An 18,458-nucleotide genomic window follows, 5' to 3' on the forward strand; every position below is an offset into this window, starting at 1 on the left:
CGTTTTCAAATTAAAACAGAGGAAAGCGATTCAATTTGCCAAATCCCTGTAATATTTAACACAGTCACGTTCTTTCCTGGAACACTTCCAGACAATATTGTGTACCATTTCTCCACACCTCCTCACCCATCATACTTTAAATCAGATTATATAAACAGATCAGTATTGGGACATTATTTATGATGATGCTATTGCATCGTGTCCTGGTATCATTCAGAGCCGTGCAAGGAGATTTCTCTCGTGTTCAAACTTGGAGCAGAATTATTCAACAGACAGTTCATAACTGGATTTTGGAGAAATGTGACTGACCAGCCCTCACTATCTTCAGTGGTACTGATCTAGTGAAGATCATCAATGACACTTTAGAGAAGAACTGGACACTGACCAGGGACTTGTGTGGAACTGACAGAAGATACAACTGACAAGTTTAAAAGGAGGGTTTGTAAGCAAAACAAATGGAGGGCATTAGGAAGGGCTTCAGCATGTTGTGATGGAGTGACTGTCAGCGTGGCTACCAAAACCTGAAGAAAAACTGAAAGAACGAATAAGGCTGAGAATGACAGAAGGAGAACAGGGAACTTCAAAGGGCTTCAAACAGAGGAGACAAGACCGTAAAGATTAAAACACAAAAGGGAGTAGTTGAATGTTGGAGGGTTGAGGTCAGTTAAGAATAAAGAACATAGTTGATTGGGATTTAGTGCATGCCAAGACATAAGTGAAGGAAATTTGAACCCGAAACGGAATGTGCATAAGGTAGATGAAGAATAGTTGCCAAGGACACAAGGATCGGTGCTGGGCCCTCTACTTTTTGTTATTTACATAAATGATTTGGATGCGAGCATAAGAGGTACAGTTAGTAAGTTTGCAGATGACACCGAAATTGGAGGCGTAGTGGACAGTGAAGAGGGTTAACTCAGATTACAACAGGATCTGGACCAGATGGGCCAATGGGCTTGAGAAGTGGCAGATGGAGTTTAATTCAGATAAATGCGAGGAGCTGCATTTTGAGAAAGCAAATCTTAGCAGGACTTATACACTTAATGGTAAGGTCCTAGGGAGTGTTGCTGAACAAAGAGACCTTGGAGTGAAGGTTCATAGCTTCTTAAAAGTGGAGTTGCAGGTAGATAGGATAGTGAAGGAGGAGTTTGGTATGCTTTTCTTTATTGGTCAGAGTATTGAGTACAGGAGTTGGGAGGTCATGTTGCGGCTGTACAGGACATTGGTTAGGCCACTGTTGGAATATTGCGTGCAATTCTGGTCTCCTTCCTATCGGATAGATGTTGTGAAACTTGAAAGGGTTCAGAAAAGACTTACAAAGATGTTGCCAGGGTTGGAGGATCTGAGCTACAGGGAGAGGCTGAACAGGCTAGGACTGTTTTCCCTGGAGTATCGGAGGATGAGGGGTGACCTTATAAAGGTTTACAAAATTATGAGGGGCATGGTTAGGATAAATAGGCAAAGTCTTTTCCCTGGGGTTGGGGAGTCCAGAACTAGAGGGCATAGGTTTAGGGTGAGAGAGGAAAGATATAAAAGAGACCTAAGGGGCAACTTTTTCACTCAGATGGTGGTACGTGTATGGAATGAGCTGCCAGAGGATGTGGTGGAGACTGGTACAATTGCAACATTTAAGAGGCATTTGGAGGGGTATATGAATAGGAAGGGTTTGGAGGGATATGGGCCAGATGCTGGCAGGTGGGACTATGTTGGGTTGAGATATCTGGTCGGCATGGACAGGTTGGACCGAAAGGTCTGTTTCCATGCTGTACATCTCTATGACTCTATGACAGTAGTCAAACATAGCAAAGTGCACAGTACCACAATGTAGACCAGATGTGTCGATTTCAGCTTAGACAATTAAGACTTTCATTGTTGGGGTCAATCTAAGCAAGCACCTGGAATCAAGGATTAAGAGTACAAAAGTTCCTGCAACAAGATCTATGCATGTGCCAACATTGAGCTGGGCAAAGTATCATTTATCAGAGTTGCTGAGAGGCAGGCATGCCAGGCAATAGTTTGAGATGATATGGTACAACATACCATACACACAGTACAGCTGTGGCAATTGTAGACAGGGTGGAAGCCTGGAGAGAGCCTAACTGGAGAGAGAGATGAAAGGCGGCTGTGGTACAGAGGGACCTAGGTGCTTGTGTACATAAATCATAACATTAACATGGAAAAATAATTAGGAAGCAAATAGAATGATGGCCTTGAATATAAAGTCTACAACAACTGTACAGGGCAGTACTGAGAATGCACCTGTAGCACAGTATACAGCTCTCCTTAGTCAGGTGTGGGGAGGATCAAGGGACCAGGAGGTGGACTGAGGTCAAAGGTTTTAGTTGGAAAGGAATTTTGAGCTCCGCTTGAGTAGAAGGAAAGTTTAGCCATGAGGGAACAGCAGTGCAATCAAGTGACACTGAGAATTGGGGCTGTCGGACTGGGGTTATTGAGTTTTGGTTTGATGATGAAAGGAAAAAAAAAATAAACAGCTGGCAAAGAGAAGACGGCTACAATGTAAGCAAGACATTGTTGAAGACAGAAGGATGGATGCCATTTTGCAAACTGAGACAGGTGACAATGTTACTCACATACAGAACCCAGTTAGGGCTTAGGAAGAGTGCTGCTGAAGCAGTTTGCATTGGCTGAAACAGGGAAATGAGGGCCAAAGGACGAATGGTAGTTAGGTGGTGTAAAAATGATGGTGAAAGAGATGGCCACCTGAAACAGCATCATCTTCCTTATCTCAGCTGAGACCACCTCTCTCTCGGATCATCTTGGAAGATAAGGAAGATGTACAAAAATTCCCCTATGCTAGTGATCTCAAAATTCTGACGCATGCTTTCTGCCAAACCCTGACCATCTCCCCAGTGTTACCTTTCTCAGCAAGTCTCGGATCTTCTCTGCATCTTTGGCTGAGTAAATATGCCACAAGGCACCAGGCCTTTCATTGGACTCTGTGAAGCGTTTAATTGTTAACTCGTCTGCATCACCATCCTCCATGGTCTTCAGGATTTCTGGTCAACATAAAATTAAATAAAATAACCAAAGTAAATGATTAAATTTTTCTGTAACAAAAACTGCAGCCAACAACATTGCAAAACGGTTGTTGGATACATCTTTTAGAAACTACTGTCCCTTCTCGTCCCAAAGGTCTGACCCTGTGCTCAAAAAAAATTTACACACCCGCACTTGCTGTAGCACTCTGAATACCAAATCAGGAACAGAAAGCCCTGGTTACTTGATCATCCTCCCCGCTTGGTCATAGACACTTCAAACTTAACCAGTGACCTCAGCAATGGGTCAGTCAATACCTGTATTTTAACACAAACCAGATTCAAATAATACCAATCTCTGGTTCATTGTCAAACCATCTGGTATCATGATCCACTGGCTCTGTAAGAATGGTTACAATTACAAATAACATGACTCATCTAAAAATATGAATTGCTGGTCTCCATTCCAGATTGGTATGTCACACAGCACAGAAATAGACCCTTTAGTTCAACCATAAATTTGCAGTAGAATTGGATGTTTCAATTCTGGTTAAAATTGGCTTTTAAGTAAACATTGCTGTTTGGTGCAATAGCAAAAGTTAGAGATGTTCTCATAAAAGGAACTAGGTTTCTAACACAGAAACCAACATTTCACATGAGGGAGTTTAAACAGCAGATATTCCTCAGCATATCTTGACATACGGAAGCCTCAAAAGTGCGCATTGCAGGCTCCCACTCTTGACAGTCCAGCATCCCCTCAGCACTACATGAGGGGTCCCGGCTTTTTAAACAGGCCTCAGACTAGAGAATTTTTCTGATTTATAAAGCGAAAAACAAAAGGGGGAGGTGCACCCCCCACAACACAGCATTCACCTGGTACCGGACTGGAGCATCAGTTTAGGTATTTGGTGTTTCAAGAATCTGGAATAGGAGTTAAACCCAAAACCTGTGACTGAGAGGCGAGAGTGCTGTTGCTGAGCTGCGGATAACAACCCACCCCAAAGAATATGCAATCCCACTGAAGTAGCAAGACTTGCTGTTTACTGACTTGTTAAAAGTGATTGACATTTTAGTTTAGAGGGTTAGGGCTATTAAACACTCACCCTCTTCATGGTTGGGCTGGCCACTGGGGATTCCTACATACACCATAACGTTAGCAGCATCTGATACATCTAAGTGAAGGTTTGTTGTTCCAAACTTTCTATCCTCTGCCGATAATAATCCTAAGAAATGAGAGAGAGAGAAAAAAAAAGTTAATAATCTACAATAAGAACCACTTTTAAAATCTCTCCAAATATGAGCATCCACCATGCAAAGGGCAACACTGCTCACTTACCATAAGCATTATACATTTTTGGACCTAAATCAGGTCTAACAAAAAAATCTGGCAATCTGGAGGCCAGGTTCAGTTTGCCATCTCTCTTGGTATACTCAGGCAGGGGCAGATTATTCATCAGGTCATTGAATCTGTAAGGAAAAGGCACAGGACACTAAGGAACTACAGAAATGACCAATGTTTCATCAGTGCTACAACAAAGAATGGAACTCCTGATCCTGAAGCTCCTGACTTAACAGTGCTATAGGACTACGTTCACTGATTATCAACCCTCAGAGGCAGAAAAAATATCGCAGTATGTCAAGAAGGGAAACCACTTAATACCACCTTCAAGGCTAATTGTTAGGAACACCTGTAGCCCCAGAATGCAAAGGGGTCAATACTAGGGGGCATAGGTTAAAGGTAAACAATAAGCATGCTAAATGTTGCATTCAGGAGAATTTAATTTCATCCAGAGGATGGTGGGTGTCTGGAACTCTCTGCCTGAAAAGGAGAGTGAGTCAGAAACTATCAAAACATTAAAACAGTATATAGATACTCACTTGCATTACTGTAGCAAAAGCTGGCAAGTGGGATTTGTGTAGTCAGTTACCGATTAGTGCAGACATGATGGTCTCCTGTGCTGTAAAAGGTCTGTAATCTTAAAACATAAATTTTCCTGCAGTACAGCATAACCTGCTCTTTGACAGTCACACCTTTAGAAGAGTAGTCCACCTACCTAGAGAGCATCATGTCTCTGAAATCCTCTCCTGGAGGCCAATCCTTCAGCTTCAAAGCCATAGGCTCCCTCTCTTTTGTGGCAAGGCGTCCTTTAAAAGGAAGAAATTAACGTTAAACCTCAGAAAACAACTACACTATCTCGACTGTGGAAAAGAGTTATCTATCCTTTCAAAATACTGTCACAGACCAGACCAGATCCCGTCAAAATATTTGAAAGGGAGCTGAGACCCTAACATTTTCTTATTTTAAAGGTATATGTAAAATGCTGCATTCCAGATGCAATGTGACTGGTTAAACCACTCGACATTGTGTTTTGCACAAAATTTTAAATTACAACAAAAGAAAGAATAGTTTAGAATAACTCAACGCCATTGGAAAATTTAGAATAATAGATATGGTAACTATTACTAATAACTGTTCTACTATAACAGCATCCCATCAACACACCCCTCAGCAACAAGTGCAAATTCAGAAATCAGACTTTCTCACACGCAACACCCACAGAAGCCCCAGCTTCTAGGTGTAACAGCGAGAGGAGAGATAATACCTCTACTTCTTCAAAACTCCAACAGCTTCTGCCAAATCTAAAAAAAAACAAACAATCAGAAATCCTGCCTGGGAGAGCTGCCACACCCAACCAGGCTGCTTCTATTGTCCCAACTTTTGAAAACAAAACCTATGGCCTCACAATCTGATTGAGAATTCTACTTTCCTGTCTATCCACTAATATAGCTTTGACACCCTGATCACTTAATGTCTACTATAGCCTCACAGATATCCCATAATCCAGCCTCCACTATTCTCTGCTGAAGAGAGGTTCACGGATTAATGACCCTCAGGGGGAAAACAAACTTCTCTTGAACACCGTCATTGTGAAACTCTAGTCATTAAAAAAAACCTACCACCTCTTGTTCAACCTCTCTCAAATGAAACCAGAGCAAGTACCCTCCAATGTTTCCACCTTATTATTTCATAAAATAGAATAGAATCCCGATCCACCCAGTCTACACATTCCTGAACACTATGGGCGAGTTTAACATGGCCAATCCACCTAGACTACACATCTTTGGATTGTGGGAGTGAACCAGAGCACCTGGAGAAAACCCAAGTGGACACAGAGTACATGCAAACTCCACACAGACTGTCGTCCAAGGATAGAATCGAACCCAGGTTCCTGGTGCTGTGAGGCAGCAGTGCTAACCACTTAGCCACCATGCCACTCCATTGGATATGGACACTGCTAAATATGAGTATTTATTCTCCAAAAGGACATTTAAGAGTCAGCCACATTATGGTGGGTCTGGATTCACACATAGGCCAGATCAGGTAAGGACAATAAATTTAGAATATAGAACATTGAACAAAGAGCAGTACAGCACAGGAACATGTCGCCAAGTAAAATTCATCCTTTCGACTGCCCTTGTTCCATATTCCTCCATTCCTTGCACATTTGTGTGCTTATCTAGAAGTCTCTTAAAATTGCCTATCATATCTGCCTCCACCGCCGCCCCTGGCAGCAGGTACCAGGCTCCTACCGCTGCAAAATGTGTGCCCCTCACATCTCCTTTGAACTTTCCCCCTCTCACCTTAAATGCATGTTCCCTAGTTCTAGGCACTTCAACTCAGACAAAGATTCTGACCATCAACCTGATCTATGCATTTCATAAGTTTAATAGATTTCTGTCAAGACCCCCCTCGGCCTCCAACGCTCCAGAGAAAACAACAAGAGTTTTGCTAGCCTCTCCTTATAGCTCATACCCTCTAATCCAGGCAATATCCTGGTAAACCTCTTCAGCCCTTTCCAAAGACTCCACATCCTTCCTGTAATGTGGTGACCACAGTTGAAAGCAATACAAAGTCTAACCAAAGTCTTATAAAGCTAAAACATGATATCCTGACTCTTGTACTCAATTCCCTTACCAATAATGGCAAACATGCCATAAAGCTTTTTTTAAACCATCCTATCGATTTGTGTGACCACTTCCAGGGAGCTATGGACTTGAACCCCAAGATTCCTCTGTACCTTAATGCTGCTCAGAGTCCTGCCATTAACTGCACACTTTTCCTCAACATTTGATCTCCTAAAGTGCAGCACCTCACACTTACCCGAATCAAACTCCATGTGCCACTTCACTGTCCATATCTGCAACTGATCTATATATACCCTGCTGTATCCTTTGACAATCTTATACACTACCCACAACTCCACCAATCTTTGTATCATCTGCAAACTTAATAACCCACCTTTCTCCATTTTCATCCAAAACTTTTCTATGTATCACAAGCAGAGGTCCCAATAGGGGTCCTTGCAGAACACCATTAGTCACGGAACTCCAGCCTGCAAAACACCCTTTCGCTTTCCCTGTGTCTACGAGCAAGCAATTTTGAATCCACGCGGCCAGGTTCCTGTATGTCCCATGCATCTTATTGTTCTGGATGAGCCTATCACAAGGGACTGAAAAAGGGACCTGGGTGACCACGGTTGATTGCTGTAAAACTCAACCTGTTCACAATTAGCAAAGCCTTTAATTCCGGATTCTACAGAATTCAAATTTCACCACCTGCCAGAGTACAAATCAAACCAAAGGTGCCACGGAACAGGAGCTTGGGGTCTTGGAATATTAGCCAATCGACTTACCATGATGCTGCAACATCCTCTTATTATGCAGCTAACTATCTGAAATCTGGTATTTTGTAATGTTTTGAGAAGAGGAGTAAATTCTTCCCCCTCTTCTGTATTCAAGTACAAAGCGTTACAAATAGAACTACATGACTCAACTAAAGCGAGCACCACCTCTGACAACAGACACCAGGTTCCAATTGAGGGTGCGAAAAAAAAAATCATTCACCCACTGCTAACATGGACTACATTTCTGAAACAAATAGCACGACAGGGTTAATCTCTGAACCCTGACGGTGTCTCCTTGCTGCTTTAGGCTTTATGTCACTTTGAAGAGTACCGCCAACTGTGGTTAAGAGACATGCTCTTGCCTCAAAGTGAGAAGGTTGTAGGTTCCAAAATCAAGAGATAAACTCAGAACTGAAACTGGACAATCCAATGCATTGCTTGCGTGCTGCACTGCCATCTTTCAGATGAACAGAGAAAACCAATATTTATCCCTCAATCAACGTAAGAAAACATCACATGAACAGATTAGCCAGTCATGTTGTTGCTGAGTTTGGGAGCTTCTTGTTCATTTCCTACATCATAACAATGCCTGCACTTCAAAAGCATTTCACTGACTGTTAGCACTTATGCATATCCTGAGGTGATGACAGATGCTACATACAAACAGGTGAAGAGAGAGCAGAAATAAACCATTCCGCCTCTCAAGCCTGTTGTGTCATTCAGGAAGGTATTGATTGAACTGTTTATTTCGAATTCCACATTCCCAGCTCCTCTATCGTGTAAGAAATCTGAAATACATTCAACGATCGCACGTCCACTTGATACAGGCACAACCTCAAATAACCTCTCCTCAGCCCCATCCTAAAAAGGGGTGACGGCTAATTTTAAAACACTGGCCCCATGTTCTTGACTCATTCACAAGAGAAAACACATCCACCTCGACAAGACCATTCAGGATCCTATGCATTTCAATCAGATAACCCCCTCACTCTTCCAAACTCCAGGGGAAACAAGCCCAGACTGTTCAATGTATCCTCATAAATCCATATGACACAGGAGCAGAGATAAGGCCATTCAGCCCATTGAGTCTGCTCCACCATTCAATCATGGATGATTAGTTTCTCAACTTCATTCTCCCACTTTCTCCCCACAACCCTTGATCCTCTTGACAATCAAGAACCCATCTATTTCTGTCTTAAAACACACTCAATGACCTGGCCTCCACATCTTCTGTGGCCACGAATTCCATAGATACACCACTCTCTGGCTGGAGGGGTTTCAACTTATCTCCATTCTAAAAGGTTTTCCCTTTACTCAAGGCTGTGCCCTCAGGTTCTAATCTCTCCTCCCAACAGAAATATCTTCCCAACATCTACTCTGTCCAGGCCATCCAGTCATCTGTATGTTTCAATTGGATCCCATGTCCTTGGAAACGCCATCAAGTGTAAACCCAGCGTCCTCAAATATTCCTCATATGGTAAGCTTTTCATTGCTGGGACCATTCTTGTGAACCTCCTCTGAGCACAGTCCAGGGCTGGTACATCCTTCTTGAGATATGAGGTCCAACTACACACAATACTCCAAATGTGGTCTCACCAGAGCCGTATACAGCCTCAGAAGTACATCCCTGCTTTTATATTCAAGTCCTCTCAAAATAAATGCCATCATTGCATTTGCCTTCCTAACCATTGACTTGGCATGCAAATCTGCTTGGTCAGAATCCTAATCCATTCCAGTTATCAACCTCCTATGAACCTCTTCCAACACATTTACATTCTTCCTTGAATAAGGAGACTACAAGTGCATCTCAAGATTTGAGATGTGATCTCAACTGTTTAACTAAAGCATAACATCCCTACTTTCATGTTCAATTCCTCTACTAATAATGGACAACATTCCATTGGTGTTCTCAACCTTAATTTCCTACGATACCTGATACTAAATTTGGTGACATGTGAACTAGAACACCCAAATTCCTCTGCACCTTGGATTTCCAGTCATCATCCATTTAAGTTACACCCTGCTTTTCAATCTTCCTGACAAAGGAAACAACCTCAAAGGCAAGTGCACCACTTACGTGAAAGGTCTTCGAATCCATCCCAGAAGTCTCGGATTTTCGCACCAGCAATAATGGTGTTTGTTCTGCAATCAATCAGGTCAGCGTCCTGCTCTCCAAACTCTTCCCCAAATGCTTCTGGCTTCCAGAGTTCTTCACGTAACTTTGTGTGAACTCCAGACACAATGACCGGCTAAACAAAATTTGTACAAATTAAACTGTTGTTAAAAGGAAGCTGAAGTCAGCAGTAAAAGAACAAAGCAGTTAGAGGGAGGAAGCAATGGCAGGCAAGTCTACCGTTATATCTTGTATTTATAAGATAGGAGACAAAATGTTAAAACCTAGACACATGAGCTATTAGAAGGGCCTAACATTTGGTCAAAGGAGGACATTCAGGAGAAAATGGATTGCACAGTTCACGTTCTCAAACTATTCAGATCTATGGCAGTAATGTGACGTAATTCACTGGGGACAAATCAGAGTAATAAACTGAAGAAAAAAAAAATCAGGCAGTGGAAGTTAAAAAGTGATTTTGGGGTTGATATAGAGATTACTATGAAATGAAGTACTTGGAGACAAAGAGAAAGCTAATACAACATTCAACATTATAGTTGAGAGATTAAAAAGGAAAGAAAACTCCATTCTCCTGGCTCTTCCAGCAACCCTAGAACCTATCTCAGTCCTAAATACAATCAATGACGTAGCCTCCTCAGCATCCTGCAGCAACGAGTTCCACAGATTCACCACGGTCCAGCAAAAGAGATGCCTCATCTCAGTCCCTTCACTCTGATGCTGTGCCCTCGGGTCCTAATCTCTCCAAAAGGAAACATCATCTATCTAACCTCAGTATTCTGTAAGTTTCAATAGCATTGTAATATTCTTTTATGTTAGCAGCTAGCTTATTCTCATATTTAATCTTCTCCCTCAGGATTTTTTCTTTAGTTACCCTCCGCTGATTTTTAAAGGGTGTCTCTTAGTTCTCCAGTTTCCCGCGAAGCTTTACCACATTGTCTGATCTCCATAATCATGGTGAGAGTAATGGGAAAAAAAATACCAGAGCTGAATAATGTACTCCTACTATTGTGTATAACACTAGAAATGCTGATGTGTTAAAGTAAAACGTCGCTGTCTACGTCACACTGACTGGTTTCTCAGTTTATTTAATAGGAATATTACCTGTCATAAGACAGTCTTTGTGAAATAAATTGCCAGTTAAAACAGCTGCATCGCCAAAAGGTATTTGACATGTGTGACAAGGCCCATGGGGAATCACTAATTAATCTCCTCAAAGAGCTCACTGAGTAGGAGTTCCCTTGGTAACAAGCAATGGCTTGCCCAGATGGAACTCGTCACCTGAGCCTTATGGTGCAGTTGTAGTGTCCCTATCTCTGAGCCAGGAGACTGATGTTCAAGTCCCACATGCTCCAAAAGATGAGTAATTACATCGCTGAACAGGTTGATTAGATAGTATAAAGTAGACCCAGCCAAAAAGCATGGGTTCAAATCCCACCTGCTCCAGGGATGTGCAATAACAACCATTTGAGCGCACTTCCAGATAAAATAAAGCAGACCCAGGGTGGGTCAGCTGAAGTATCTGTCCCAGGCTAAGGCTAGCTTATGCATACCAAGAATATTGGCTCTATTTTAATGTTCAACAATAACCGGTGTTCCTTCCCAGATGTGTTTTTTTTTAGTTATCACAGCATGTATCAGGTGAAAGGCTCAAGTCCTACAGAATTTGCAACAAGTAGGACCAAGTTTCCACCTAACTGTGGGTAGAAGGGAGGGAAGGGCATGGAAGAAATTCCTGAATTGCTGGAAGGAAGTTATGGCTGCAGGAGGATGAGCAAACTTGACCCAAGTGGCCATTCCTGGAATGTAATGAGTGAGTGAGCGTGCGTGTACACGTATGTGTGTGCATGTACACGTATCAGCCAACAACACAGTTCTCTGCAGCTGAAAGCAGAAGCCAGGTGGCTGTGTCTGTCCAATGCAAGAGTTTAGAACATCTTTGCTGGGTCGTGAGACAGCATGCAGTGGGAAGGGAGGGTCACATGAGGACGGTCCACATTGTACCAATGACATATTCAGAACTAGAAAGGATGAACTAGGCATAAAAGGTAGTATAAGCTACTGAAGCAAAATTAAAAAGCAAATCTTTAAAAAAGGTAGCAATCTCTTGGGATTATACCCCAGATGAGCAAATTGACATTGGAAATAAATAAGATTTGAAAATTAAATACATAGATCAACAAATATTGTTCGCAAATGGCTTTTTAGTCCCTAGACATTGACACCAGTCCTGGGGAAATTGAGAACTATGCTGGAACCAGTATTCTGGTTACATAAGTAGGGAGATCGAGAGGCCTTTAAATGGAGGGGGTCAATGATTTCACATATCCTTCCTTCCAAAATTTCAGAGAAAGGACAAGACAAGGAAGCAAGGTAAAGGGAAGATGGTGATCACAGCGTGGCAGGAACGGACAGGGTGAGCAAATCGAAGAATACACCTGATAAGGCTTGAGGTTACAAAAATAGTCAAAAGACAGAATTGAAGGTTTTGTTTCTGAATGCACGTAACATTTGTAGCAGATGAATTGACAGCATTAACAGAAAACATGCATGATTCAATCACCACTACAAAGATATGGCTGCAAGATAACAAAAGTTAGAACCTAAATACTCAAGGGTTCATGATATTTCAGAGAGGAAACAAGGGAATAGATGTACGGGTAGCTCATTCAGTTTGAGGGACATAAGTGTGAATCAAAAGCTAGCATTTTAAACTTCTCGGTAGCATGGCCGAGCGGTGTAAGGCACTGGTTTAAGGTTTCAGTCCCTTTGGGGGAGTGGGTTCGCATCCCACCCACATTGTACTATATGAGAGCTCTTGTGGTGTCAGAAAGCCCAGGTTCAAGTCTCACCAGCACCAGAGATGTATCATAACATCTCAGAACTGGCTGATTACAAAATACCTATAATTCTGCAAAGACATTTGGTCGCTCAGATGAATTAACAGAATAAAAGGAATGGCAAAAAGTGAATAAAATACGAACAAGGAAGAAGCGAGAAAGCTAGCAAAACAGATAGGCAAGGGATTTCTATCGATGATTACTGGCACTCCAGAAAAACTGAATTTTCCTTGTATTTACTGCGCATGTGATATTTCACTTAAAAGCGATTACAACAGAACTTAACTCTCCAAGACTCTCTCATATGGAAACAGAGGGAAGGATTACAAGAAACACAAGTCCATGCCCTAGTATAGAGTCAGAGATGTACAGCATGGAAACAGACTCTTCGGTCCAACCTGTCCATGCCAACCCGATATCCCAACCTAATCTAGTCCCACCTGCCAGCACCCGGCCCACATCTCTCCAAACCCTTCATATTCGTATACCCATCCAAATGCCTCTTAAATGTTGCAATTGTACCAGCCTCCACCACATCCTCTGGCAGCTCATTCCATACACGTACCACCTTCTGCATGAAAATGTGGCCCCTTAGGTCTCTTTTATATCTTTGCCCTCTCTTCTTAAACCTATGCTCTCTAGTTCTGGACTCCCCGACCCAGGGAAAAGACTTTGTCTATTTATCCCATCCATGTCTCTCATAATTTTGTAAACCTCTATAAAAGGTCACCCCTCAGCATCCAACGCTCCAGGGAAAACAGCCCCAGCCTGTTCAGCCTCTCCCTGTAGCTCAGATCCTCCAACCCTGGCAACATCCTTGTAAATCTTTTCTGAACCCTTTCAAGTTTCACAACATCTTTCTGGTAGGAAGGAGACCAGAATTGCACACAATATTCCAACAATGGCCTAACCAATGTCCTGTACAGCCGCAACTTGACCTCCCAACTCCTGTACTCAATACTCTGACCAATAAATGAAAGCATATCAAACAACACCTTCGTCCCTATCTTATCTACTTGCAACTCCACTTTCAAGGAGCTATGAACCTGCACTCCAAGGTCTCTTTGTTCAGCAACACTCCCTAGGACCTTGCCATTAAGTGTATAAGTCCTGCTAAGATTTGCTTTCCCAAAATGCAGCACCTCGCATTTATCTGAATTAAACTCCATCTGCTACTTCTCAGCCCATTGGCCCGCCTGGTCAAGATCCTGTTGTAATCTGAGGTAACCCTCTTTCCTGATGAAGGGCTTATGCCCAAAACGTCGAATTTCCTGTTCCTTGGATGCTGCCTGACCTGCTGCGCTTTTCCAGCAACACACTTTCAGCTCTAACCCTCTTTGCTGTCCACTACACCTCCAATTTTGGTGTCATCTGCAAACTTATTAACTGTACCTCTTATGCTCGCATCCAAATCATTTATGTAAATGACAAAAAGTAGAGAGCCCAGCACCAATCCTGGTGTACTCCACTGTTCACAGGCCTCTAGTCTAAAAAAAAACAACCCTCCACCACCACCCTCTATCTTCTACTTTTGAGCCAGTTCTCCCCTGTATTCTATGAGATCTAACCTTGCTGATCAGTCTCCCATGGGGAACCTTGTCAAACACCTTACTGAAGTCCATATAGATCACATCTACAGCTCTGCCCTCAATCTTCTTTGTTACTTCTTCAAAAAACTCAATCAAGTTTGTGAGACATGATTTTTGAAAATAAGGTTTTGTTCTAAAAAGGAATGAAAACTAACCTTCAAAAGAGAAGTGGACAAAGGGACAACAGTCATCTGACATGAGTAGTTGTTGCATGGCTACTGGCCAAAAGGGTTCAGACATTAGATCAATGCAGAAAATAACAATAAGCCCCTAGAAATATAACAATAAGCCCCTAGGCCAGAGGAGGATCCTCAGGCAGCAGTTCTCAAGCAGACCCTGTTACAGTTCTCGTTGAGGGGGACCTCAGAACAGTCTTCCTTGAGCAGATGGCTGACAGAACAGAAGGGGAGGAAGACCCAGGAGCACAGCCTGCGTCTTCTGGTATCTGTCAACTGTCACAGTTCTACACATTATCTAATTAAAGAACGCATTATGTCTAAACTGTTGCTTATTTACAAACTCAAACTGTCAGAAAATTGCTATAAAAATCAACAATTTCTTATATATTAACATGATCAGAACAGGAGTGTCTCCTCAGGAACCGAGCTTCAGGTCCCACCAGTTCCAGAGGGCGCTTCATAATATCTGAGCACATTCGATGAAAACAAAATCGCCAGTTTTATAAAGAGGTGTGGTATACCAGATGTATTAACAGAATACAAAGAATGTCAAGAACCATTAAAATATTAGTGAGGGAGAAATTAGAATACGAGGAAGCCACCAACACAGAAAACAAGAGGTTTCTACAGAAACATCTTTTGCGTTACAATAAGTGTTGTGGCAACGTACACTTCACAACTTTTAAAACTGTTCATGGTTTGAAAGAGTCAGCAATAACTCTTTCTGGAATAAACTGTTTCTCAAGATGGAAAGGACAAAGATAAGCTGTTACACAGAGACTGAAAGCAAATCAGGCACGCCTTGGCGAGATGACAGAAACAAAGCTGCTTCGACACCTGCTTGATAAACTGGATGCTTTACTGCCACAAGGATAACTGATTGCCCTGTAGAAGAATTTAAGGAGTTAAACTGAAGGAAAAACTGTGTTTTAAACAGCTAACCCTGATTGTAATAAGAAACAGGGGAGCTACTTCTGATAAGAAGGCAAGCTGCAGACTTGAGGTCTCCAGAAATGTAACCAATGCTAGGGATGAAAGAACCTATTAAATTATCAATAATATCTTACCACAAACTTGAAAGAGAGAAAATTGTATAAAAATCTAACAATTGGAACAAGTCAGAAGCTGAACTTAAGATCGACACTGCACAAGGACTGAACCCTGGACATTTCTATGGACAGACATTGTTGGTGAAACCCTGCTCAGATTCCACCATTAAGCAGGGTTGGGTTGTAAGACTTAACTTGCTTACTGAGGGGTCTTGTTTTGGTTTTTAGATGCAATAAAGTTTAAATCATGGTTTCTGTATTTGATTGCCTGTGAGATTTCTTAATAAATAGCCGAATTAAAGGTAACTTGTGGTGATTCATCTATAACAGGGAATGGTTCGATCAGATTGGAAAAATCACAAATTCAAAAATGGAGACACAGAAAGCCACTGGTCAGTAAGCAGAACATCTGCCACAAGCTGAAAATTTTCAATGTAGCCAAGCACAATCAACACGAGAAAGAGAAATCCAATTCATTTATTGGTGTTCTTTGAAGTTAACAAGGAATGTAGATGAAGATGAACCAGTAGAAGTGCTAGATTTAAATTTCCAGAATACATGTGACAAGGTGCCACATAAAAAAGCTACTACATATGGTACAGGGTAGGGACGGTTAAGATGAAGAGAACAGGGCTAAAATGTTGGCTGGACAAGAGAAGACAGGCTGATTATGATTGGCAGCTCTATTTCTCTTCATAAATGATCTGTAAAACATTATCAGGAAAGAAAACAGGATAAACCTTGGAATTGTCTTTCATATTCATCCACTACGAAGAACTGAAAAATATATGGGACAGTATACAGGCTTGGGGTGACAAGTGGCAAGTAACATGCATGCCACACAGATGCCAGGCAATGACCATCTCCAATAAGAGACAATCTAACCATTGCCACTAGTCATTCAATGATGTTACCATCACTATCAATATCCTGGGGGTTACCATCAACCAGAAACTCAACTGGAGTTTTGATATAAATAGAATGGAAACCAGAGCAGGTCAAAACCTGCCCACCATCAACAAGACAAGAGTCAGGAGTGTGATGGACTTGCCTGATGGGTGCAGCTACAAAACAAAAAACACTCAAGGAGCTTGACACCATCTTGGACAAAGCAGCCACATGATTGGCACCACATCCTCAAACATCCATCCCCTCCACCAACAATGCATAATCGCAGCAGTGTACATCTATAAGATGCCAACCATTCTACTTTTCTTGATTTTGTAAGAATGCAGAGCTAAAATTTAACTGAAGGATTCAAATTCGTTCTAAAAAGATGGCTTTACAAAATGAAACAAAGCTATTTATAATTACTTGAAAAGTAATAACATAATGGCTCCCCATCATGGGCTCTAATAAGATGATCGCTAAATGCTTCAAAGTCACTCAGTATTGATACATCAAGGGAGGTAGTTGAAAAAATTCTACATCAAGTCGTTCAAAATATTGTTGATCCTTGACAAAGCAACTTTCTGATTTTTGGTAATGTTTCTGCAGAAGATCAGCGAGTGTGATAGGGGAAGAGGGGTTGTTTATAATGATCCCATTTTGGAAACAATATGGAATGATACACCATACAGCATTCTTTGTTCATTTTTAATGTGGAATAAATCAAAACTAAATCGTGCTATCTTGTCTTCTGGACAAGAAAACCACATAACTATAGAAGACAATGCTACCAAGTAACTGCATCATCATACGATGGATAGAGAACTGATTAGCTAAAACAAATTGGGATCAGATTTCGCTAAACAGGACAAAATATCCTTCTGGAAATGCTAGGGGACAGAGGGTCAAGCATGGAAAAGAAACGGAAGGAAATCCTTATTAGCCAAGAAATGGTACTGGGGAAATTGTTAGGATTAAAACCAGACAGGTTCCCTGGGCCTGATGCTCTGCATCCCAGAGTGCTTAAGGAAGTGGCAGATGCATTGGTGATCATTTTCCAACATTCTATGGACTCTGGAAGAGATCCAATGGACTGGAGAGTAGCTAACGTGACCCCATGTTTTAAAATAAAGGTGGGAGAGAAAATGGAGAATTATAGTCCAGTTAGCCTGAATCAGTGGAGGGGGGCGCGGGGAAGATGGAGTCAATTATTAATAATGTAATAACTTAGCGTTTGGAAAATGGTGACAGGATTGATTCAGGTCAGCATGGATTCTGGCTTGACAAATCTCATGGAATTCTTTGAGGATGTGACTAGTGGACATGGGTCAATTAGTGGATGTTCTGCATCTCGACTTCCAAAAGGCTTTTGACAAGGTCCCACACAAGAGATTAGTAAATGAAAATTAAAGCTCAAGGTAGGGGAGGTAATGTATTGACATGGGTAGAGAACTGAGTGGAGACAGGAAGCAGAGAGGTGAAATAGTCAAGTGCTTTTCAAAGCGGCAGGCAGTGATGAGTAGGGTACTGCAGGGTTCAGTGCTGGGACCTCAGCTATTCACAATATACATTTACAACTTGGATGACGAAATTGAATGCAAGATCTCAAACTTGCAGACGACACTAAACTAGGTGGCAGCGTGTACTATGAGGAGGATGCTAAGAGGTTGTAGGGTGACTTGGATAGGCTGGCGAATTGGGCAAATATTTGTCAAACAAATTATGTAGATAGTTGTAAGGTTATCTGCTTTGGTAAAAATGGGAAGGCAGCTTAACTGAATGGTGGCAGTTTAGGAAAAAGTGAGGTGCAACAAGACCTGGGTGTCATGGTGAAACAGTCACTGAAGGTACAGCAGGCAGTGAGGAAAGCTAGGTTCAGTATAAGAGTTGGGATGTTTTGCTGCAGTTATGCTACACCTCGAGTACTGTGCGCAGTTTTGGTCTCTTACTCTGAGGAAGGACATTCTTGTTATTGAGGGAGTCCAACGAAGGTTCACCAGTCTTGACTCCTGGGGTGGCTGGGCTGACATATGAGAAACAACTGGATTGAACTGGGTTTGATCTCACAGGAATTTAGAAGAATGAGGCAGGGGATATCATAGAAACG

General features: G+C 41.9%; 1 protein-coding gene across 1 annotated transcript in view; it reads right to left on the reverse strand.

Moving 5' to 3' along the window:
* LOC132817967 (lysine-specific demethylase 3A-like) overlaps window positions 1-18,458 on the reverse strand; it is an 86,476-nt gene that overhangs the window by 16,082 nt on the left and 51,936 nt on the right. Inside the window, exons 18-22 of the mRNA XM_060828535.1 lie at window positions 9,756-9,927; window positions 5,048-5,138; window positions 4,330-4,460; window positions 4,097-4,216; window positions 2,875-3,014 (exon numbers count right to left, since the gene is read on the reverse strand). Of these exons, the coding sequence (XP_060684518.1) occupies window positions 2,875-3,014; window positions 4,097-4,216; window positions 4,330-4,460; window positions 5,048-5,138; window positions 9,756-9,927 (654 nt within the window). The remainder of the gene's footprint in view (window positions 1-2,874; window positions 3,015-4,096; window positions 4,217-4,329; window positions 4,461-5,047; window positions 5,139-9,755; window positions 9,928-18,458) is intronic.

This window comes from Hemiscyllium ocellatum, chromosome 1 (genome assembly GCF_020745735.1).
Source record: "Hemiscyllium ocellatum isolate sHemOce1 chromosome 1, sHemOce1.pat.X.cur, whole genome shotgun sequence".
Taxonomy (NCBI): Eukaryota; Metazoa; Chordata; class Chondrichthyes; order Orectolobiformes; family Hemiscylliidae; genus Hemiscyllium; species Hemiscyllium ocellatum.